General features: G+C 42.2%; 1 protein-coding gene across 2 annotated transcripts in view; it reads left to right on the top strand.

The window, feature by feature from the left end:
- Window positions 1-26,045, top strand: part of LOC124016632 (volume-regulated anion channel subunit LRRC8A-like) — a 58,267-nt gene that overhangs the window by 27,108 nt on the left and 5,114 nt on the right. The window contains exon 3 of one of the 2 annotated variants that reach the window (XM_046332157.1): window positions 14,787-16,361. The exons of the other annotated variant lie outside the window; for it this stretch is intronic. Within the exon in view, the coding sequence (XP_046188113.1) occupies window positions 14,787-15,062 (276 nt within the window). The 3' untranslated portion in view covers window positions 15,063-16,361. Of the gene's footprint in view, window positions 1-14,786; window positions 16,362-26,045 lie in introns of those variants that run through there. 2 annotated transcript variants of the gene reach the window in all.

The raw sequence follows: 26,045 nt of genomic DNA, 5'->3' as shown, positions 1-26,045 counted from the left end.
CACACTGCACACTGCCCTAACCCACCTGGACAAGAGAAATACCTATGTGAGAATGCTGTTCATCGACTACAGCTCGGCATTCAACACCATAGTACCCTCCAAGCTCGTCATCAAGCTCGAGACCCTGGGTCTCGACCCCGCCCTGTGCAACTGGGTACTGGACTTCCTGACGGGCCGCCCCCAGGTGGTGAGGGTAGGCAACAACATCTCCTCCCCGCTGATCCTCAACACGGGGCCCCACAAGGGTGCGTTCTGAGCCCTCTCCTGTACTCCCTGTTCACCCACGACTGCGTGGCCACGCACGCCTCCAACTCAATCATCAAGTTTGCGGACGACACAACAGTGGTAGGCTTGATTACCAACAACGACGAGACGGCCTACAGGGAGGAGGTGAGGGCCCTCGGAGTGTGGTGTCAGGAAAATAACCTCACATTCAACGTCAACAAAACTAAGGAGATGATTGTGGACTTCAGGAAACAGCAGAGGGAACACCCCCTATCCACATCGATGGAACAGTAGTGGAGAGGGTAGCTAGTTTTAAGTTCCTCGGCATACACATCACAGACAAATTGAATTGGTCCACTCACACTGACAGCGTGTGAAGAAGGCGCAGCAGCGCCTATTCAACCTCAGGAGGCTGAAGAAATTCGGCTTGTCACCAAAAGCACTCACAAACTTCTACAGATGCACAATCGAGAGCATCCTGGCGGGCTGTATCACTGCCTGGTACGGCAACTGCTCCGCCCTCAACCGTAAGGCTCTCCAGAGGGTAGTGAGGACTGCACAACGCATCACCGGGGCAAACTACCTGCCCTCCAGGACACCTACACCACCCGTTGTTACAGGAAGGCCATAAAGATCATCAAGGACATCAACCACCCGAACCACTGCCTGTTCACCCCGCTATCATCCAGAAGGCGAGGTCAGTACAGGTGCATCAAAGCTGGGACCGAGAGATTGAAAAACAGCTTCTATCTCAAGGCCATCAGACTGTTAAACAGCCACCACTAACACTGAGTGGCTGCTGCCAACACACTGTCATTGACACTGACCCAACTCCAGCCATTTTAATAATGGGAATTGATGGGAAATGATGTAAATATATCACTAGCCACTTTAAACAATGCTACCTTATATAATGTTACTTACCCTACATTATTCATCTCATATGCATATGTATATACTGTACTCTACATCATCGACTGCATCCTTATGTAACACATGTATCACTAGCCACTTTAACTATGCCACTTTGTTTACTTTGTCTACACACTCATCTCATATGTATATACTGTACTCGATACCATCTACTGTATGCTGCTCTGTACCATCACTCATTCATATATCCTTATGTACATGTTCCTTATCCCCTTACACTGTGTATAAGACAGTAGTTTTGGAATTGTTAGTTAGATTACTTGTTGGTTATCACTGCATTGTCGGAACTAGAAGCACAAGCATTTCGCTACACTCGCATTAATATCTGCTAACCATGTGTATGTGACAAATAAAATTTGATTTGATTTTGATTTGATTTAATGTCTGGATAAATCTCAACCAAAATATCCTGTTGGAGACCGGAAGAAATGGGCTGTCTCTTGTTCGTTTGACCAAGAAACAAATCCTAGGCAAATGACAAGACTGTTGACATCGTGTGGAAGCTGTAGGTATTGCAACCTCGGCTCCAGGTAATGTGGTTTCTATTCAACAATTCATTCAAGTAGCGCATTGATATATTTTCCAGTTTTCAGTGATCAGATTTTCCTGCGCTTTTCGATGAAACGCACGTTCTGTTATAGTCACAGCCGTGATTTAACCAATTTTAGAAATGTCTGAGTGTTTTCTATCCACACATACTAATCATATGCATATACTATATTCCTGGCATGAGTAGCAGGGCGCTGAAATGTTGCGCAATTTTGAACAGAATGTTCGTAAAAGTAGGGGGTAGGATCAACAGGTTAAAGGGGAGTTCCTTAAACATATACCTTTTAAATTCACAGAAGACTAAATTAAATATTTAGGGGTTGTCATCCCCAAGGACCCTAAATTGAACTACCACGACGTGATAGGGAAGTTGAAATGCAACATTGAGATCTTGAGAGTGTTGCCTCTATCTATGATAGGCCGTGTTAACGCTATTAAAATTGTTACACTCCCCAGATTCCTTTTATCTCTTTCAGAATTTGGCTATATTATAAGTAAATCTTTTTTCAAATCCTTGGATTCTATTATCTTGCCTTTTGTGTGGGGATACAAAGTACACCAGATCTCTAAAAAAACATATAATCAAGCCCAAAGAATTAGGTAGCCTGAGCCTACCAAATTTTCAACATTGTTATTGGGCAGGTTTATTAGGTTTATTGGCAGAATGCATACCCTGGCATGGTAGATCCAAGATATACACAACACCTCTCTTCCAGCACTTTTCTTTTCATCAACTAAATCCTCTACAGGTATTACTGGCAATAACTTTATGCAAAAATGGTATCGTAAGGGAAACATTTGGTCTCCCGGAGACCTCTGTATGTACTCCTATTTGACATAACTATCCCCGCATCTAACTTCTACCGATATCTTCAGATAAGAAACTACGTTTACTTAAAACCTGTTACTCCTAACCCCTACTTTTTCGAACATTCTGTTAAAAATCGCGCAACATTTCAGCGCCCTGCTGCTCATGCCAGGAATATAGTATATGCATATGATTAGTATGTGTGGATAGAAAACACTGGTTAAATCACGGCTGTGACTATAACAGAACATGCGTTTCATCGAAAAGCGCAGGAAAATCTGATCACTGAAAACTGGAAAATATATCAATGCGCCACTTGAACGTGTTGTTGAATGGGAGCCACATTAAAATCGTCCGAGGTTGCAATACCTACAGCTTCCACACGATGTCAACAGTCTTGTCATTTGCCTACGATTTGTTTCTTGGTCAAACGGACAAGAGGCAGCGCATTTCTTCCGGTCTCCGACCGGATATTTTGGTTGAGATTTACCCGGACATTATTTCAAGACGTACAGCTATAGAATATACATCGCCTCGTGATCAATTTGATTGATTATTAACGTTTACGAATACCTAAAGTTGCATTACAAAAGTATTTCGAAGTGTTTTGTGAAAGTTTATCGTCGACTTTTTTAATTTTAAAAAGACGTTACGTTATAAGACGCTATTTTTTTTGTTTATCACACAGTCTTCATAGATCGATATCTAGGCTATATATGGACCGATTTAATCGGGGAAAAAAAGACCCAATAGTGATTATGGGACATCTAGGAGTGCCAACAAAGAAGATGGTCAAAGGTAATGAATGTTTTATATTTTATTTGTGCGGTTTGTGTAGCGACGACTATGCTAATTATTTTGTTTACGTCCCCTGCGGGTCTTTTGGGGTGTTACATGCTATCAGATAATAGCTTCTCATGCTTTCGCCGAAAAGCATTTTAAAAATCTGACTTGTTGCCTGGATTCACAACGAGTGTAGCTTTAATTCAATACCCTGCATGTGTATTTTAATGACCGTTTGAGTTTTAACTAGTACTATTAGTATTTAGCGTAGCGCATTTGCATTTCCAGATGTCTAGATGGGACGCCTGCGTGCCAGGTAGGAGCAAGAGGTTAAATATACCACATTTTGAGGCAATTATACCTGCCCACCAGTTGTATATTTTCATGAACTTCGCCCCTGGCTCCAAGAGTTTGATCTCCAGCTTTGTAGATAACTTTGCATTATATTACTCTAACATTTGAAGGAGACCTGGGAGGAAGACCTTGTTATAGAGATTACTGATGACTGTTGGGGTGATTGCTTCAAGATATTCACTTGTGCTCGATAAACTCCCGACACCAACTTATTCAATACAAAGTGATTCACAGACTACACTATTCCTGTACCAAATTACACTCGTTCTACCCCTCGGTCTCTCCGATATGCCCTCAGTTCAAATCTGCAGAGGGTACCCTGGGTCACCTCTTCTGGTCATGCCCCAAACTGCACACATTCTGGCAGGATATTTCTAAGTGCTTCTCAGGAGTATACAGCTGTAAGTAACCTCATACCAGCCCCGGATACTGCTGTTTTAGGCAGGTCACAGCACCTAACGGCTTTAACCCACTGGGAACAAAAAAACATTACAATATGGCAGGGTTATTGCAAAAAGAAACATTTTGAGCCTTTGGAATAAGGAGACTTTACCTGTTTTTAAAACCTGGTTAGCTGAAGTCACCAGCTTGCAACACGTAGAAAGGATTCAACATGATATCTCTGGCAGATCTAATACATTTAAGATATGGCAGCCATTTATCACGTATCTTTCAAGTGATGATGGGAAACAACATGCAACCTGCAACCAACCCTGATCCACAGTGATTCTTTTTAATGCCGAGCATAGTCCTTATACTGTGCAGTATGTCAAATATCATTGAAGCAAGGTGCCAATTCCTTAAGAGCAATGTTGTGTTCTGTTGTTTTTGACTGTATTTATTTGTCTCCAGTTGAGGGGTGGGGGGGTATTCTCAGTGTATTGTTTGCTGTCATTATGTCTGTTTTGTAAAGCAGAAAATTCATAAATGAAATATATATATTTTTTAAATTGAAGTACACAGATGAACAGTTGTATTATGCTAATTACTTTATCACACTTCTGGCTGCAGATAAAGAGAACTTGTCTCTGGGGTGATTTTCACTATTTTGGTACTGTACTTCTTTTTCAAGCCAAAATGAAGCCAAAATGTCTAGTGAATTCGTTTTTAGGACTATTTAGTATGGTCAAGCTCCTAAAAAAGTGTCATTCTTTGAACAGTGTGTCCTACACCCCATCCTATTAGATGCAACAATTTAAATTTTTATTTAACCTTTTATTTAACTAGGCAAGTCAGTTAAGAACAAATTCTTATTTACAATAATGGCCTAGGAACAGTGGGTTAACTGGTCTAGGAACAGTGGGATAACTGGTCTAGGAACAGTGGGTTAACTGGTCTAGGAACAGTGGGATAACCGGTCTAGGAACAGTGGGATAACTGGTCTAGGAACAGTGGGTTAACTGGTCTAGGAACAGTGGGTTAACTGGTCTAGGAACAGTGGGATAACTTGTCTAGGAACAGTGGGATAACTTGTCTAGGAACAGTGGGTTAACTGGTCTAGGAACAGTGGGTTAACTGGTCTAGGAACAGTGGGTTAACTGGTCTAGGAACAGTGGGATAACTGGTCTAGGAACAGTGGGTTAACTGGTCTAGGAACAGTGGGTTAACTGGTCTAGGAACAATGGGTTAACTGGTCTAGGAACAGTGGGTTAACTGCCTGTTCAGGGGCAGAACAACATTTTTTTTTTTTACCTTGTCAGCTCGGGGATTCGATCTAGCAACCTTTCAGTTTCTAGTCCAACACTCTAACCATTAGGCTACCTGCCGACCCAATGATAGCTGGTAAAGGTTTACTGTCTTCTGTACAGAACACCTCAGGGTTATACTGTCTTAGACTCAGTCAGGAGTTTTGTGAATTGTTTAAGAAGATTATTTGACTTATGCAAATTCTTGTCTAACTAATTTCTGACTTTTAAAGAGAGTTTTGAGAATAATATTAGTGTAGGCTAGCACTTAACACTAACTAAATGTAATATATCATGTAAATATACATAATGTATAATGTACACATTACATCATTGAATATATCTTTATAATTATATAAATGTGAGGTGACTTAGCCATAGCTCTGGTCATTTATGTTTTTGCATGGGCCAATTTGTGAATTTTGCATGAACAACACTCGGATCACCTGATGAGCTGACCTCATACTCTTCACAACCAATTTGCCTGTAATGTCTAATGTGCATTACTGTCGGGTTAAACACGCCGTTCATCCAATTGATTTATTTAGGGATCGAGTTCACAGTGAGAAACATGCTTAGGGCTCGCAAGGAATTCTGGGAGGTTATACAACATTCTCCCTGTTGTGTTCTGGTGGTTATCTGCTGTGTGTGGGATCAGATGGTTACTCTAAACGATACTATTATCATGGTTTTTCAGGCCATTCCACTCCACCAAATATTTTTGGTATCTCAGATTTTTCAGGCGTAGAAACTTCATAGGGAGGAAGGATGTTTAACCCATAAGAGTCTAAGCTATTAACAAATGCATGGAATAACAGATTCACTACTTTGAACAACAGATAGTCCAAACAAAATATCTAAAGGAAGTTTGTTCTGAAGAGTCTGTCCTATATCCCAGAGATTCATTTTATTTTTTACATGTACATATTTAACCCCTTATTTATGTTACTGAACAGTCTCCATATGTGACCAACCGCCTCAATTCGGTCTTATGTAGCAAAATCTGAAATTCTATTTTTATATTGGATAAAAGTAGAGACTCAGAGCTAGAAATTTGTATGTCATACACTGTATGTTTTAATATTTTTATTTCACCTTTATTTAACTAGGCAAGTCAGTTAAGAACAAATTCTTATTTAGAATGTCGGCCAAACCCGGACGACGCTGGGCCAATTGTGCGCCTCCCTATCACGGCCAGATATGATACAACCTGGATTTGAACCAGGGACTGTAGTGATGCCTCTTGCACTGCGATGCAGTGCTTTAGATCGCTGTGCCGCTCGGGAGCGTGGCGGAACAGTGGGAAAGTAATTCTGTATTTAAAGTTGCTAAACTTATAACCCCACTTTTCAGAGTGTAACAAACTAGGTTCCGTGTTGACTAGCTAACATTAGGCTATAACTAAAATGGCCATTGAATGTTTTGGTACACCTACTGGAGAGCTCATCTTTGTCTACACCCATTCAGCATCGTTCACACCCTCGTAAAACCTCTTGACGCTACCCATCCCGGTACCGGGATAATTGTCATCAGCAACCGCTGAACAGCATAGCGCCACAGTCAAATAATATTACAAAAAAATATTCATATTCATTAAATCACAAGTGCAATATTGCAAAACACAGTTTAGCCTTTTGTTAATCCACCTGTCATCTCAGATTTTGAAATTATGTTTTACAGCGAAAGCAATCCAAGCGTTTGTGTAAGTTTAGAGCTAGCATAACATTATGTACACTAAGCATTAAGTAGCTAGGTCACGAAAATCAGAAAAGCAATCAAAAAAATTGTTTATCTTTGATCTTTGAATGTTTTCACTCACGAGACTCCCAGTTACACAACAAATGCTCCCTTTGTTCCATAAAGATTTATTTTTATACCCAAAATACCGCCGTTTGTTTGTCGCGTTATGTTCAGAAATCCACAGGAAAGAGTGGTCACGACAACGCAGACATATATTCCAAATAAAATCCATAATGTCCACAGAAACATGTCAAACGTTTTTTATAATCAATCCTAATGTTGTTTTTAAAATCAATCCTCATGTTGTTTTTAAAATATATATTCGATAATATATCAACCGAGTGTGTAGCTTTTTCAATAACAGCGGGAGAAACAATGGCCGCTTTACTCAGTTGCGCAAAACTCACTCTGAGAGCCCCCACTAAATCAAATAGAATCTAAGTTTATTTGTCACATGTACAGGATACAGAAGGTGTAAACGGTACAGGGATAATACTAGGATAGGATAATTGGAGAAATATCAAAAACAAAGTGTCCAGATTAAAAATATTTTATACCACATGGACTCGCATGTAAAAAATATTTTATAAATTTTTTATCGTTATTAGATGACGCTTACCCGACACACTTGTCTAAATTGATGGGTCATGTGAAGGAAATACTCTAACCACCCCTCACCCACATCTAGCTAAGGTCACTATTGTCTAGACATACACATGTTCATAAAATACATTTGATGGCCGTAATCACTGCCAGACACACCTACTAATTTGATGGGTCATGTAATAATCGGGCCAAAGTGGAGTCTTTTTTTGTTTAGACATGTAACTAGCTAGCTAAACACTGAACCGGCATAACCCCAATTAATACTACTACCAATACGAAGTGTCTTAGCAAGAGTATGAATATGTAGGTAGCTAAAGCTAACGAACTAGGTTCAATGTTAACTAGCTAACATTATCCTATAACTAGCAATGCAAATGGATTTCTGATTTTAATAATATTACTACACAGATCATATAGGTAACATTAGCTAGCAAGCTAACAGTATGCATTAACTTGCAATAAAAATGACTTTCTGACAAAATTAGAAACTTATCTGGAAAATAGCTAGACTCTTATCTGTAAACGTGGATGAACGCTTCAAGACAGACTTGAACCATTTAACTTCGTTTTGTTTGTAGCTTCATCTTGTTTGGCCAGCTTTGTGTCAAGTCACTCCGTCAAGTCACACATCACTTTGTCTACTGATCTGTCGGTAGCACCTACTAAATTCAGGACAACGTTGAGAAAAGTAGCAAAACTTTTGTAGTTCTCGGTGGTTAACGTTATGTCTTTCAAAAACGGCACCGTAGAAAGGACTGTCATCACATACTGAACAGCTCACTTTATAGACAGAAGCGGGCTACATGGCAGACCAATCCAAACTCCTCTGCTGGCATGTCCAGCCCATACATTATCTCAGCCAATCATGGCTAGTGGGAAGGTTCCTCACTTTTTCCTAAACCAAGTAAGCTCGTCATTTTTAACAATTGTATTAATATTTATGGAAGGAATACAACTTTTTTTTAAGCCACATGAACGTTCACATGTTCCAAAAGGCATTTCTGCCAAAAAACGCATTTTGATAAAAATTTCTTCAAATGCTGCTCCTGTGAAGTAGTGACATGTCAAATACTTATGTCATGCAATAAAATGCTAATTATTACTTAAAAATCATACAATGTGATTTTCTGGATTTTTGTTTTAGATTCCGTCTCTCACAGTTGAAGTGTACTACCTATGATAAAAATTACAGACCTCTACAAGCTTTGTAGGTAGGAAAACCTGCAAAATACTTGTTCTCCCCACTGTGTGTGTATATATATATATCTCGAAGGAATGAGCGTTACACCGAGGCCTGTACTCTGGAGTGGGATCGATTTGGAGGTGGAGGGACCGTCATGGTCTGGGGCGGTGTCCCACCATCATCGGACTGAGCTTGTTGTCATTGCAGGCAATCTCAATGCTGTTCATTACAGGGAATACATCCTCCCTCATGTGGTACACTTCCTACAAGCTCATCCTGACATGACCCTCCAACATGACAGAGCCACCAGCCATACTGCTCGTTCTGTGCGTAATTTCCTGCAAGACAGGAATGTCAGTGTTCTGCCATGGCCAGAGAAGAGCCCAAATCTCAATCTCATTGAGCACGTCTGGTACCTATTTGGATCGGAAGGTGAGGGCTAGGACCATTCCCCCCAGAAATTTCTGGGAATTTGCAGGTGCCTTGGTGGAAGAGTGGGGTAACATCTCACAGCAAGGGGAATGGGAATTTGCAGGTGCCTTGGGGGAAGAACTGGCAAATCTGGTGCAGTCCATGAGGAGGAGATGCACTGCAGTATTTAATGCAGCTGGTGGCCACACTAGATACTGACTGTTACTTTTGATTTTGACCCCTTCCCTCCCCCCTTCGTTCAGGGACATTATTCAATTTCTGTTAGTGACATGTCTGTGGAACTTGTTCAGGTTATGTCTCAGTTGTAGAATCTTATGTTCATTCAAATATTTACACGTTAAGTTTGCTGAAAATTAACATAGTTTACAGTGAGAGGACGTTTCTTTTTTTTGCTGAGTTTTTATATTTATATACAGTGCCTTGCGAAAGTATTCGGCCCCCTTGAACTTTGTGACCTTTTGCCACATTTCAGCCTTCAAACATAAAGATATAAAACTGTATTTTTTGTGAAGAATCAACAACAAGTGGGACACAATCATGAAGTGGAACGACATTTATTGGATATTTCAAACTTTTTTAACACCCCGAGAGCTTCTGGTCAGCGGGGTGGTGGCACCGGGATCCTCATCTCTCCCAAGTGGTCATTCTCTCTTTCTCCCCTTACCCATCTGTCTATCGCCTCCTTTGAATTCCATGCTGTCACAGTTACCAGCCCTTTCAAGCTTAACATCCTTATCATTTATCGCCCTCCAGGTTCCCTCGGAGAGTTCATCAATGAGCTTGATGCCTTGATAAGCTCCTTTCCTGAGGATGGCTCACCTCTCACAGTTCTGGGCGACTTTCACCTCCCCACGTCTACCTTTGACTCATTCCTCTCTGCCTCCTTCTTTCCACTCCTCTCCTCTTTTGACCTCACCCTCTCACCTTCCCCCTCTACTCACAAGGCAGGCAATCCGCTCGACCTCATCTTTACTAGATGCTGTTCTTCCACTAACCTCATTGCAACTCCCCTCCAAGTCTCCGACCACTACCTTGTATCCTTTTCCCTCTCGCTCTCATCCAACACCTCCCACACTGCCCCTACTCTCCCCCGCTACTCTCTCTTCTTCCATCCTATCATCTCTTCCCTCTGCTCAAACCTTCTCCAACCTATCTCCTGATTCTGCCTCCTCAACCCTCCTCTCCTCCCTCTCTGCATCCTTTGACTCTCTATGTCCCCTATCCTCCAGGCCGGCTCGGTCCTCCCCTCCCGCTCCGTGGCTCGACGACTCATTGCGAGCAGTGAGAAGAACAGGGCTCCGGGCAGCCGAGCGGAAATGGAGGAAAACTCGCCTCCCTGCGGACCTGGCATCCTTTCACTCCCTCCTCTCTACATTTTCCTCCTCCTTCCGGAGACCTTCTCCCTTACCTCACCTCGCTCATCAACTCATCCCTGACCGCTGGCTACGTCCCATCCGTCTTCAAGAGAGCGAGAGTTGCACCCCTTCTGAAAAAACCTACACTCGATCCCTCCGATGTCAACAATTACAGACCAGTATCCCTTCTTTCTTTTCTCTCCAAAACTCTTGAACGTGCCGTCCTTGGCCAGCTCTCCCGCTATCTCTCTCTGAATGACCTTCTTGATCCAAATCAGTCAGGTTTCAAGTCTAGTCATTCAACTGAGACTGCTCTCCTCTGTATCACGGAGGGCGCTCCGCACTGCTAAAGCTAACTCTCTCTCCTCTGCTCTCATCCTTCTAGATCTATCGGCTGCCTTCGATACTGTGAACCATCAGATCCTCCTCTCCACCCTCTCCGATTTGGGCATCTCCGGCGCGGCCCACGCTTGGATTGCGTCCTACCTGACAGGTCGCTCCTACCAGGTGGCGTGGCGAGAATCTGTCTCCTCACCACACGCTCTCACCACTGGTGTCCCCCAGGGCTCTGTTCTAGGCCCTCTCCTATTCTCGCTATACACCAAGTCACTTGGCTCTGTCATAACCTCACATGGTCTCTCCTATCATTGCTATGCAGATGACACACAATTAATCTTCTCCTTTCCCCCTTCTGATGACCAGGTGGCGAATCGCATCTCTGCATGTCTGGCAGACATATCAGTGTGGATGACGGATCACCACCTCAAGCTGAACCTCGGCAAGACGGAGCTGCTCTTCCTCCCGGGGAAGGACTGCCCGTTCCATGATCTCGCCATCACGGTTGACAACTCCATTGTGTCCTCCTCCCAAAGCGCTAAGAACCTTGGCGTGATCCTGGACAACACCCTGTCGTTCTCAACCAACATCAAGGCGGTGGCCCGTTCCTGTAGGTTCATGCTCTACAACATCCGCAGAGTACGACCCTGCCTCACACAGGAAGCGGCGCAGGTCCTAATCCAGGCACTTGTCATCTCCCGTCTGGACTACTGCAACTCGCTGTTGGCTGGGCTCCCTGCCTGTGCCATTAAACCCCTTCAACTCATCCAGAACGCCGCAGCCCGTCTGGTGTTCAACCTTCCCAAGTTCTCTCACGTCACCCCGCTCCTCCGTTCTCTCCACTGGCTTCCAGTTGAAGCTCGCATCCGCTACAAGACCATGGTGCTTGCCTACGGAGCTGTGAGGGGAACGGCACCTCAGTACCTCCAGGCTCTGATCAGGCCCTACACCCAAACAAGGGCACTGCGTTCATCCACCTCTGGCCTGCTCGCCTCCCTACCACTGAGGAAGTACAGCTCCCGCTCAGCCCAGTCAAAACTGTTCGCTGCTCTGGCCCCCAATGGTGGAACAAACTCCCTCACGACGCCAGGACAGCGGAGTCAATCACCACCTTCCGGAGACACCTGAAACCCCACCTCTTTAAGGAATACCTAGGATAGGATAAGTAATCCCTCTCACCCCCCCTTTAAGATTTAGATGCACTATTGTAAAGTGACTGTTCCACTGGATGTCATAAGGTGAATGCACCAATTTGTAAGTCGCTCTGGATAAGAGCGTCTGCTAAATGACTTAAATGTAATGTAAATGTAAAGTGGAACGACATTTATTGGATATTTCAAAATGGCACCGATATGTTGTCTTTATCACGTTCACAGGTCATATGGTTTTACAGAAGGTCTAAAAAATGACATTTTCATCATGATTTTTAAAAAACGTTCTAAAAATGTCAAAAGAATTTCAAACATCATTCCTCCCAATGAAGTTGGATAACTATTAAACACCCTTTGCTGCACTCCTTTGTCCTGGAACAGAGTGTTATCCCAAATTAGCCCCGTTTACAAGGAACCCCTCTGATTTGTACCGTTTTTACGATCATCTCTGGGATCTTCTCTTTGCAATTTGCACATTATTTACTTAAATGAGTTGCGTAATTTGCAAAACGTCGTTCCCAGGTGGGCCCTAACGAGGATCCAATGCTTACAGCTGGACACCAATGTGCTATGTTTTAGTTTTTTGCTCGAAGCCATCTCACATCTTCAGCGCATGTAGCTAAGAAAAGCATTTGTAATTTGAGAAGGCTATTTTTAGGCTCGTAAATCGGCTTACTCTGATCGTAATTGTCTTAAATGAACATAATCTATATAGGATGCACTCGTTGTGCTGTTGTCCCAACAGATGGCAGCCAATAATAACAGGTGTTAGTGTAGGCATGAAGTTATTATAGAATATGTACGTGTAATGTGCATTCGGAAAGTATTCAGACCCCTTGACTTTTTCCACATTTTATCTTAGTCATAATCTAAAATCGATTAAAGTCATTTTTCCTCATCAATCTACACACTATCCCATAACGACAAAAGCAAAAACAGAATTTTTTGCAAATGTATTTTAAAAAATCAAAACAAAGCTTATTTTCAGAACTACTCAGACCCTTTGCTATAAGACTTGAAATGTAGCTCAGGTGCATCCTGTTTCCATTTATCTTTGAAATGTTTCTCCAACTTGATTGGAGTCCACTTGTGGTAAATTGAATTGATTGGACATGATTTGGAAAGGCACACACCTCTCTATATAAGTTGGCACAGTTGACAGTGCATATCAGAGCAAAAACCAAGCCATGAGGTCAACAGAATTATCCGTAGAGCTCTGAGACAGGATTGTGTTGAGGCGCAGACCTGGCGGAGGGTACTAAGAAATGTCGCATTGAAGGTCCCCAAGAACAGGGTGGCCTCCATCATTCTGAAATGGAAGAAGTTTGGAACCACCAAGAATCTTCCAAGAGCTGGCCGCCCAGCCAAACCAAGCAATCGGGGGAGAAGGGCCTTGGTCAGGGAGGTGTGCAAGAACCTGATGGTCACTCTGACAGAGCTCCAGAGTTCCTCTGTGAATATGACAGAACCTTCCAGAAGGACAACCATCTCTGTAGCACTCCACCAATCAGGCCTTTATGGTAGAGTGGCCAGATGGAGGCCACTCCTCAGTAAAAGGTACATGACAGCCAGCTTGGAGTTTGCAAAAATGCACCTAAAGGACCCAGACCATGAGAAACAAGATTCCCTGGTCTGTTGAAACCAAGATTGGCCTGAATGCCAAACGTCACGTCTGGAGGAAACCTGGCATCATCCCTACGGTGAAGCATGGTGGTGGCAGCATCATGCTGTGGGGATGTTTTTCAGCGGCAGGGACTGAGAGACTAGTCAGGATCGAGGGAAAGATTAACAGAGCAAAGTACAGAGAGATCCTTGAAGAAATCCTGCTACAGAGTGCTCAGGACCTCCGACTGGGGTGAAGGTTCACCTTCGAACAGGACAACGACCCTAAGCACACAGCCAAGACAACGCAGGAGTGGCGTCAAGACAAGTCTCTGAATGTCCTTGATCTCTTGAGACCTGAAAATAGCTGTGCAGCGACGCTCCCCATCCAACCTGACAGAGATTGAGAGGATCTGCAGAGAAGAATAACTCCTCAAATGTATGTGCCAGTCTTGTAGCGTCATACACAAGAAGACTCAAGGCTCTAAGCGATGCCAAAGGTGCTTCAACAAAATACTGATTAAAGGGTCTGAATACTTATGTACATGTGATTTCAGTTCACTTTTTTTACGAATTTGTAAAAATAAAAATATTATATTAATGTGTCATTGTGGGGTGTTGTGTGTAGATTGATGAGGGGGGAAAAACAATTGAATCCATTTTAGAATAAGGCTGTAATGTTACAAAATTTGGATGAAGTCAAGGGGTCTGAATACTTTCCGAATGCACGGTATGTCTGTACCTCTACCTAAATAATTTACTCTAGATTCTTGGCTAGGGTATCATGCCAGTCTTTGCTTTAGGGCAGATTGTTTTGATTTGTTTCAGATTGGTTTAAAGTTCTATGGGCTGGTGTGTGACTGGTTTTTGATTGGGTAACTTCGGCGGGAACAGTGCACGGATTTCTCTCGCCTCTTTTTCCAAGTCTGCTATTACAAATATAGCTGTTAACTATGCACTGGGGAGAAGTTAACAAATACAAGAACCTTTCTACTATTTTTCAACATTCATCCTCTCTCTGTTCTCCCTCCTTGTCCCTGTCAGATCGAGTCCCTCCCGCCGGATCTGTTCCAGTGCAAGAAGCTGCGCACCCTTAACCTGGGCAACAACTGCCTGCAGACTCTGCCCTCGCGCTTTGGCGAGCTGACTGGCCTGACCCAGCTGGAGCTGCGGGGGAACCGTCTGGAGTGCCTGCCCGTGGAGCTGGGAGAGTGCAGGCTGCTGAAGAGGTGTGGTCTAGTGGTGGAGGAGGACCTCTTTAACACCCTGCCCCCCGAGGTCAAAGAGCAGCTGTGGAGGGCCGACAAAGAGCCGGTCTGAGGAGAGACTCCAGAGAGCCTAAGGCGAGGAGGAAAGCGGGAGAGAGAAGGGTTATTTGGCAGTGGAGGATGATGTCATTTTAAATCAGCAGCCATCCTCCAATTTCTCCCTCCACTGGTATCGGGAAGGAGAAAGAGGTGTCAATATTTCTGGATGTACGTTTAGAGAAGGATGGTTGGTTGGTGTCTTGGCTTTACTGGTTGAATTAGTTTGTTTAGGTTCACAAGATGCTCTTTAACAGACCAACCAGACAGAAACCTCTCTGAGATCGAGGCCCTTTTTTAGTACTGAGTCGTCTCCGTATAGACAGAGACCACAAAGTGACAAGGGGTTACAAAGCTAAGCAGTACCCCCACGGTTCCCCCATGTGGTAAAAATAAAAAACACACACACCTACAACTCAGAAAAATAGTATCTTCTGCCTAACTGATCCACTCCTAGAAAGCCAGTGGTCAACATGGAAAAAACGCTGTATGGGAGTGGAAGGCTCATGTAGCCTACCAAGCAATGTGTGTGTGCTCTGTTTTCCATCATTTTCACTTTAAAGTATACAGTCCACCAATACCAGCAGTATGTGTTTATCCAAACGGCAGTGAGAGGACACAGGATCCGACTGGCTTAAGGGAACACATCACGATGGCAATACATCCAAAGCAGGGCCCTGTTCATTAGCCACCAAATGGAAGAAAATGGTCTGAAACAGACGGACTATCAATAAGAAACACATATTTTTGTTTCCTGTTGCTAAATGTTTTGAAACGTTTGATACTGTGCCCTAATGAAAATGATCCAGATGTTTGCACTCCAAAACAGTGTCCATGGATACGGCATTGGCCCATACAGTACACGTTAGTGCAATATATTCTGCCGGGATATCGAAGAAGAGACACTTTTATCGATTGGACTTGGAGTAAACAACATAATTTTGAGGGCAATTGCCACCTCAGCTGATTCCTTCAAGACCAGCCAGGCAACTCTTGTTACTAATATGGCCTTACCTTTTGGATGCTGTGCTGTACGTCCCACATTGTCTTTGATTAAAACCATAATGTTCACGATTTTGCTAAATATGCAGACAAATGTATAGCTGTTGTAAAATTGTTTTGAGCATAGGCATTGATGGTTTTATTTTTCTCACCAACTGTCCCAAGTTATATTAGGAGAGGAAAGCCTAACTTTGGAGGAAAGGGAGCTTAATTCATCTTTGTTCACACAATTACTTTCATTTTATGTATAAACTACATATGTCATTTCCCTTTTCTCACAATGTTACTTACCGAATAAAACTTTCCAGCTAGGTGTTTTGAATCTAGCTCTGTTCTGAAAAGTTAGCGGTTTTGGATTTGTTAGTAAAGGCCCAGATTGAAATGAATGGAACAATGCTCACAGAGTAGGAGTGCATCAGAAAGGAGCAAGCGATCCCAGAGCAAAGGCTCGCTGGTCGAGACCAATGATGTATATAAACCCTGGATTGCTGATGATGAAAAATGCACCAAAAAATATGTTTTTGTATGTTTAGCCCAAATAATATAATTTAAAAGTATGCAATAAGGTGTACCAAGATGGAGGCGTGGTGGTTTCAACACAGCATCCTCAATTAGTAATCAAGTGTGTATATAAATCATTGGTTGAGACCAATGATATATATAAACCCTCGATTGCTGATGCTATGTATTGGCCATTGAGAGGCCACCGGCCGGTCATATTGGCTCTCCCCAGTAGGAGCAGTCCTCTATAGGAATGCATGGAATTCTATAGTAAACTCAGCAAAAAAAGAAACAGCCTCTCACTCAACTGTGTTTATTTTCAGCAAACTTAACATGTGTAAATATTTGTATGAACATAAGATTCAACAACTGAGACATAAACTGAACAAGTTCCACAGACTTGACCAACAGAAATGTAATAATGTCTCCCTGAACAAAGGGGGAGGTTAAAATCAAAAGTATCAGTCAGTATCTGGTGTGGCCAGCAGCTGCATTAAGTACTGCAGTGCATCTCCTCCTCATGGACTGCAACAGATTTGCCAGTTCTTGCTGTAAGATGTTACCCCACTCTTCCATCAAGGCACCTGCAAGTTCCCGGACATTTCTGGGGGGAATGGCCCTAGTCCTCACCCTCCAATCCAACAGGTCCCAGACGTGCTCAATGGGATTGAGATCTGGGCTCTTCGCTGGCCATGGCAGAACACTGACATTCCTGTCTTGCAGGAAATCAGGCACAGAACGAGCAGTATGGCTGGTGGCATTGTCATGCTTGAGGGTCATGTCAGGATGAGCCTGCAGGAAGGGTACCACATGAGGGAGGAGGATGTCTTCCCTGTAACGCACAGCGTTGAGATTGCCTGCAATGACAACAAGCTCAGTCTGATGATGCTGTGACTAGAGGTCAACCGATTAATCGGAATGGCCGATTAATTAGGGCCGATTTCAAGTTTTCATAACAGTCGGAAATCAGTATTTTTGGGCGTCGATTTTGCCGATGTTTTTAATTTGATTTTTTATTTAATATTCATTTAACTAGGCATGCCAGTTAAGAACACATTCTTATTTTCAATGACGGCCTAGGAACGAGGCAGAACGACACATTTTTACCTTGTCAGCTCGGGGGATTCAATCTTGCAACCTTACAGTTAACTAGTCCAACGCTCTAATCACCTGCCTCATGAGGAGGCTGCCTGTTACGCGAATGCAGTAAGCCAAGGTAAGTTGCTAGCTAGCATTAAACTTATCTTATAAAAAACAATCAATCAATGACTGTCGTTGCTCCAATGTGTACTTAACCATAAACATCAATGCCTTTCTTAAAATCAATACACAAGTATATATTTTTAAACCTGCATATTTATCTAAAATAAATCCAGGTTAGCAGGCAATATTAACCAGGTGAAATTGTGTCACTTCTCTTGCGCAACAGTTTGGGCCACCTGGCTCTTTGCGAACTAATTTGCCAGAATTTTACGTAATTATGACATAATATTGAAGGTTGTGCAATGTAACAGGAATATTTAGACTCATGGATGCCACCCGTTAGATAAAATACGGAACGGAATAAACGTTTTGTTTTCCAGGTGATAGTTTCTGGATTTGACCAAAGGCTTGTATTTCTGTGTGTTTATAGTTAAGTCTATGATTTGATATTTGATAGAGCAGTCTGACTGAGGGGTGGTAGGCAGCAGCAGGCTCGTAATAGTCAAAGGTATATGGTTTAGAGAGAAATAGTCGACGCGTTATAATTCCTGTAATAACTTGCGTCTGAACTTGAAAGAGTTTCCTTCGTTATTTTACCGTTCATGTCTTCCATAGAGAATGTCTTGATCTACTTCCAATAAGGTCTGGGTTTACATTTACATTTTTACATTTAAGTCATTTAGCAGACGCTCTTATCCAGAGCGACTTACAAATTGGTGCATTCACCTTATGACATCCAGTGGAACAGTCACTTTACAATAGTGCATCTAAATCTTAAAGGGGGGGGGGGTGAGAGGGTTTCATGCAGGTTAGGGTGCAGGCTTAAACCGCCTCTGCGTTTTGATACCCGTGTAAATCTCACTAGGATAAGGTAACGTTTGTCAAAATATTTTCATAAATCCACTCTACAAAAAAATGATCTTCGCTTATATTTAGCCAATATTGATCAGAGTTACCTTGTCCTATGGATATCTACACAGTTATAAAATTGGCAAGGTGGTGTAAGCCTACACGAAACACAGACCTTATTTTAAGTGAATCTAAAAAATATCCTATGGAATAAATGAATGAAGGAACCGCTTTTCAGATTTTGCTAGAAGGTGTCATGGGAATTATGACTCGCACCTTGGTAGTCAATTCTTACCGTGCCCATTATTAAAATAGGATTTCCTGCATATAGAAATTACAGTTTTTGTTTTCAACATTCATCACAGGTAACTTAAACTCTATTTTTATTCAAACAGTTGAGAGTATTTGTCTCCGAAGCAGACTCTTCAGTGTCATCATTGTCACTTCAGAGCTGTGTGTGTGTGTGTGTGTGTGTGTGTGTGTGTGTGTGTGTGTGTGTGTGTGTGTGTGTGTGTGTGTGTGTGTGTGTGTGTGTGTGTGTGTGTGTGTGTGTGTGTGTGTGTGTGTTTTATACAGATGGCAGAGAAAAGCAGAGCACCAGACTATTACATGGAATTGGCACCAGGGAAAGCAAGGTGTCTTATTTGTGATAAAGATGTAAGCATGGGGTCAGCAAGGGCTAAATCAAAACATACCACCAACCTGTGGAATCACCTTAAGTACACCCATCCAAAAGCCCATATGTATTATATTAAGTTAAAATAAAAGTGTTAATTCAGTATTGTTGCAATTGTCATTATTACAAAAAATGTGTATATATACAGTATATCACAAAAGTGAGTACACCCCTCACATTTTTGTAAATATTTGAGTGTATCTTTTCATGTGACAACACTGAAGAAATGACACTCTGCTACAATATAAAGTAGTGAGTGTACAGCTTGTTTAACAGTGTAAATTTGCTGTCCCCTCAAAATAACTCAACACACAGCCATTAATGTATAAACCACTATGTTGTGCTTTCACTGTAAAGCCTTTTTGAAATCGGACATGATGGGTAGATTAACAAGAAGTTTATCTTTCATTTTCTGTATTGGACTTGTTAACCTCTTGCTCCTACCTGACACGCAGGCGTCCCATCTAGACATCTGGAAATGCAAATGTGCTACGCTAAATGCTAATAGCACTCGTTAAAACTCAAACGTTCATTAAAATACACATGCAGGGTATTGAATTAAAGCTACACTCATTTGGATCCAGGCAACAAGTCAGATTTTTAAACTGCTTTTCGGCGAAAGCATGAGAAGCTATTATCTGATAGCATGTAACACCCCAAAAGACCCGCAGGGGACGTAAACAAAATAATTAGCATAGTCGGCGCTACACAAAACGCACAAATAAAATATAAAACATTCATTACCTTTGACCATCTTCTTTGTTGGCACTCCTAGATGTTCCATAATCACTATTGGGTCTTTTTTTCGATTAAATCGGTCCATAGATATCGATCTATGAAGACTGTGTGATATCGATCTATGAAGACTGTGTGATATCGATCTATGAAGACTGTGATATCGATCTATGAAGACTGTGTGATATCGATCTATGAAGACTGTGTGATATCGATCTATGAAGACTGTGTGATATCGATCTATGAAGACTGTGTGATATCGATCTATGAAGACTGTGTGATATCGATCTATGAAGACTGTGTGATATCGATCTATGAAGACTGTGTGATATCGATCTATGAAGACTGTGTGATATCGATCTATGAAGACTGTGTGATCAATGGAAAAAAATAGTGTTTTGTAACGTCATTTTTTTAAATTAAAAAAGTCTGCGATAAACTTTCACAAAACACTTTGAAATACTTTTGTAATGCAACTTTAGGTATTAGTAAACGTTAATAAGCGATCAAATTGATCACGAGGCGATGTTTATTCTATAGCTGTACGTCTGGAAATAATGTCCGGGTAAATCTCAACCAAAATATCCGGTCGGAGACCTGAAGAAATGAGCTGTCTCTTGTTCGTTTGACCAAGAAACAAAGCCTAGGCAAATGACAAGACAGTTGACATCGTGTGGAAGCTGTAGGAATTGCAATCTCGGCTCCAGGTAATTTGCTTTCCCATAGACAATACATGCAAGTGGCGCATTGATATATTTTCCAATTTTCAGTGATCACATGTATGTAGAGATAAAGTAACTATGCATAGATGAGAGTTGCAGCAGTGTTAAGGGGGGGGGGGGTTCAATGGAAATAGACTGGGTAGCCATTTGATTAGATGTTCAGGAGTCTTATGGCTTGGAGATAAAAGCTGTTTAGAAGCCTCTTGGACCTAGACTTGGAGCTCCGGTACCATTTGCTGTGCGGTAGCAGAAAGAACAGTCTATGAAGTCCTGAATATTTTTGGGCCTTCCTCCGACACCACCTGGTATAGAGGTCCTGGATGGCAGGAAGCTTAGCCCCAGTGATGTGCTGGGCCATACGCACTACCCTCTGTAGTGCCTTGCGGCCAAGCAGTTACCATTCCAGGCGGTGATGCAACCCAGCAGGATGCTCTCGATGGTGCAGCTATAGAATCTTTTGAGGATCTGAGGACCCATGCCAAATCTTTTCAGTCTCCTGAGGGGGAATAGGTTTGTCTTGCCCTCTTCACGACTGTCTTGGTGTCCTCGAACCATGTTATTTTGTTGGTGATTTGGACACCAAGGAACTTTTCAACCTGCTCCACTACAGAATGGGGGCGTGCTCAGCCCTCCTTTTCCTCTAGTCCACAATCATTTCATTTGTCTTGATCACGTTGAGGGAGATGTTGTCCTTGCACCACATGGTCAGGTCTTTTGTCGGTGATCAGGCCTACCACTGTTGTCATCGGCAAACTTAATGATGGTGTAGGAGTCGTGCCTGGCCGTGCAGTCATGAGTGAACAGGGAGTACAGGAGGGGACTGAGCACACAACCCTGAGGGGCCCCCGTGGTACCGATGGTACTTCATTGGCAAAGTGGGCAAACTTAGGCAGGAAATGCCAACAACGAACAGTGAGCCATTGTACTCAAAACAAATAATTAAAGAAAAGCATTGCAAGTTAGAATTTTGTAAAGTTAGTGTGGGAGAGGTGGAAAAAGTTATTGACCAGTAATGACAAACCTCCTGGCATGGACAACTTCGATGGAAAGCTACTGAAGATGGTAGTTGACTCTATAGCCAGTCCTAGCTGTCATATCTTTAATCTGATATTTAATCTGAAACCAAAGTCATTCCATTACACAAGAGTGGTAAAGCGGCCTTTACTGGTTCTAACAGCAGACCTATCAGCTTGCTGCCAACTCTTTCCAAACCATTGGGAAATAATGGTGTTTGACCAAATACAATGTTATTTATTATTATTATTATTATTATTATTTCTCTGTAAACAAATGAACAGACTTTCAGCATGCTTGGGGTGGCAGGTAGCCTGGTGGTTAGGGCGTTGGACTTGTAACTGGAAGGTTGATGGATCGAATCACCAAGCTGACAAGGTAATAATCTGTCATTCTGTCCCTGAACAAGGCAGTTAACTCACTGTTCCTAGGCCTTCAATTGAAAATAAGAATTTGTTCTTAACGGACATGCCTAGTTAAATAAAGATAAAATAAATAAAACATTTCCATTATTAAAGTGGCTGGAGTTGAGTCAGTATGTTGGCAGCAGCCACTCAATCTTAGTGGTGGCTGTTTAACAGTCTGATGGCCTTGTGATAGAAGCTATTTTTCAGTCTCTTGGTCCCTGATTTGATGCACCTGTACTGACCTCGCATTCTGGTTGATAACGGGGTGAACAGGCAGTGGCTCGGGTGGGGGTTGTCCTTGATGATCTTTATGGCCTTCCTGTGACATCGGGTGGTGTAGGTGTCCTGCCCCAAGTGATGCGTTGTGCAGACCTCACTACCCTCTGGAGAACCTTACGGTTGTGGGCGGAGCAGTTGCTGTACCAGGCGGTGATACAGCCCGACAGGATGCTCTCGATTGTGCATCTGTAGAAGTTTGTGAGTGCTTTTTGTGACAAGCCAAATTTCTTCAGCCTCCTGAGGTTGAAGAGGCGCTGCTGCGCCTTCTTCACAACGCTGTCTGTGTGGGTGGACCAATTCAGTTTGTCCGTGATGTGTACGCCGAGGAACTTAAACTTACTACCCTCTCCACTACTGTACCGTCGATGTGGATAGGGGGGTGCTCCCTCTGCTGTCTCCTGAAGTCCACAATCATCTCCTTTGTTTTGTTGATGTTGAGTGTGAGGTTATTTGCCTGACACCACACTCCGAGGGCCCTCACCTCCTCCCTGCAGGCCGTCTCGTTGTTGTTGGTAATCAAGCCTACCACTGTAGTGTCATCCGCAAACATTCGTGAAAATCGCAAATTAAATGAAATAAATATATTCAAACACAAGCTTAGCCTTTTGTTAACAACACTGTCATCTCAGATTTTAAAAATATGCGTTACAGCCAACACTAGACAAGCATTTTTGTAAGTTTATCATGGCATAATGCTATGCTAGGCTCTGCTGGCAGCAGGCAAAAATGCTACAACTATAACGCCAAACTTTTTTCAAAATTAGCTACATAATATCGACAGAAACACGGTAACCGTTGTTTAGGATTCATCCTCAAGGTGTTTTTAACAAATATATTCGATAATATATCCACCGAGGCAGTTGGTTTCTCATAAGAAGCGATTGGAAAAATGGCTACCTCAGTATTTTACGCAAGGTTTTCTGCGGGAGACACCATGTGACCACATGCCATATATGGTCCCCTACAGCCATTCTTCAATGGAAATGCCTAAAAAGAGGTCACAATACTGTAGACACCTTTGGGAAAACGTGGAAAACGTAAGCTCATTCGTAGCTCATTCACAGCCATATAAGGAGTCATTGACATGAGGCGGTTTCAAAAAATGTGGCACTTCCTGGTTGGATTTTTATCTGGGTTTCACCTGTAACATCAGTTCTGTGGCACTCACAGACAATATCTTTGCAGTTTTGGAAACGTCAGAGTTTCTTCTTTCCAAAGTTGTCAATTATATGCATAGTCTAGCATCTTTTCGTGACAAAATATCTTGTTTAAAACGGGAACGTTTTTCATCCAAAAATTAAAATAGCGCCCCCTAAATCCAACTGGTTAAAAGTGTAGAGCTGATGCCGCAACCGTTTGTGGTAGATTGCATCGTTCTGTCATTGCACCACATTATCACAAGGGGGAGTTAGAATGCTGATCTGTTGGTAGTCTAAACTGTGGCACAAATTGACTATCTTTTCGTAAATTAATGGAGGTGTTTTCAATCTGAGAGTCTCTCTTCTCTGGCACTTGAATCCTGCATCAGGCAAAAAACTAACAAAAAAAACTAAAAATGCTGGCTGTGGTCCTGGAGTTGAGAGAGACTTGGGTAAATAAAATCAGAGAATTACACTTAACATGTGGACTGACGATTCTCTCCCTCTAAAAACATTTTTTTTAAATTATAAATAACAAACTGTATTTATTTACCTGTGTGAAAGAGTGATATCCCCTCTATATAAAGTGAGTTTCTGAAACACTGAGTCCTTTGCTGATGTGAAGAAGAAACATAATGAAAGGGAGTCCAGTGAAGATCTTTCAGCATAAAGCTGAGTGACTCACTCATTCATGGCTTTGGATCAAAATAAATAAGTACCAGCATTATTTCTAATAGTGTTTAATAAAGACAGGTTTTGACCCAGTCAATCTGCTGATGTTGTGTGGGTTCAATTATTTGTGACATTGTGGTTACAATGAAGAATGTAAACAAAATTATTCAAATAAATCCTATTCATAATGAATAATCAGATGCATGTTGCGAGCTGGATTTTTTTTAACGTACTATATTATGTATTGGATCACAAAAAAATATACATTTTACATTACTGTGTAGTTTACCAATATAGACGGGGATGTGGACATACATATCCCGAAAAAAAATAATTCTCACTACCAATAAATCTTTATAGAAAGTTAGTAAAAATAGTTAAGCAGGTTACCTTAGTGTTCTTGGGCACAGGGACTATGGTGGTCTGCTTGAAACATGTTGGTATTACAGACTCAATCAGGGACATGTTGAAAATGTCAGTGAAAACACCTGCCAGTTGGTCAGCACATGCCCGGAGCACATGTCCTGGTCATCTGTCTGGCCCTGCGGCCTTGTGAATGTTGACCAGTTTAAAGGTCTTACTCACGTCGGCTATGAAGAGCGTGATCACACAGTCGTCTGGAACAGCTGATGCACTCATGCATGCCTCAGTGTTGCTTGCCTCGAAGCGAGCATAGAAGTGATTTAGCTCATCTGATAGGCTCGTGTCACTGGGCAGCTCGTGACTGTGCTTCCCTTTATAGTCTGTAATAGTTTGCAGGCCCTGCCACATAAGAAGAGCGTCGGAGCCGTTGTAGTACGATTCAATCTTAGTACTGTATTGGTGCTTTGCCTGTTAGATGGTTCGTCAGAGGGCTTCTTATTAGCTTCCGAGTCCCTTGAAAGCTGCGGCTCTACCCTTAAGGATGGATCCATAATGAAAGTTACTATGGGAATAAATATCACTGAATAACAGAAATATTGGAATAAAGTAGGCAAATTGTTGCTTACTGAAACTCCCAAAGTCATCCAATTGGCTGAAATACTCGCACATAATCATTTCATGTTTTTTAAAATTGATTTCTTTATTGGGATGAAGGGTACTACTATGGGATCCCCCGTGGCTCCTAACTTTTCTCATTTGTATGTGGGTTACATGGAGAAACCGTCTATTTTCAATCCTCTCAAATGTTTTCTTGCCTGACATCATAATTTGGAAACGGTATATTGATGATAGTTGTGTTCTATGGAGGGGTGATGCCAAACAGCTCCAGGCGTTCCGTGCTTTTCTTAACTCTTGTTCTGATCATTTGAGATTTACTATGCAATCTGATACATGTCAAATCAGTTTTCTTGATCTTCTGATCTTGTGTGAAGATAATGTTCTATACACTGATGAAGCCTACTGATCGTAACAGCTGGTTGAGGGCTGATAGTTGTCACCCACTTCCCTTGAAAAATAGTTTGCCCTACAGCCAATTCTGTTGACTCAAAAGAATTAGCAAAAAACAATCCGATTAATATTGCCTTTGAGAAAATTCAAATCAAAATGAGACATTATCTTTTTCAAGGTCAGTCTCGCAAAAAGACGCATTCTTGTGTTCTAACTACCCGCTATTCAAAGCGTTCTGAACAAATTAAGGGAATCGTTCACTAACATAGGCACATTCTAAAATCTGATGATCGTCTGGGTAATATGTTTTCGGGCCTTCCCTTGGTCGTATTCTCGCGGGGCAGAAATCTGAGACCAATTGGTACACTCTGATTTACCACCCCAAGATATTCCTGAACAACGTCTATTTGCGCCCCTACTGGATGGAAG

The sequence above is a fragment of the Oncorhynchus gorbuscha genome, linkage group LGY (genome assembly GCF_021184085.1).
Source record: "Oncorhynchus gorbuscha isolate QuinsamMale2020 ecotype Even-year linkage group LGY, OgorEven_v1.0, whole genome shotgun sequence".
In the NCBI taxonomy this organism is placed as follows: Eukaryota; Metazoa; Chordata; class Actinopteri; order Salmoniformes; family Salmonidae; genus Oncorhynchus; species Oncorhynchus gorbuscha.
This window is presented reverse-complemented; position numbering and strand designations above follow the sequence as displayed.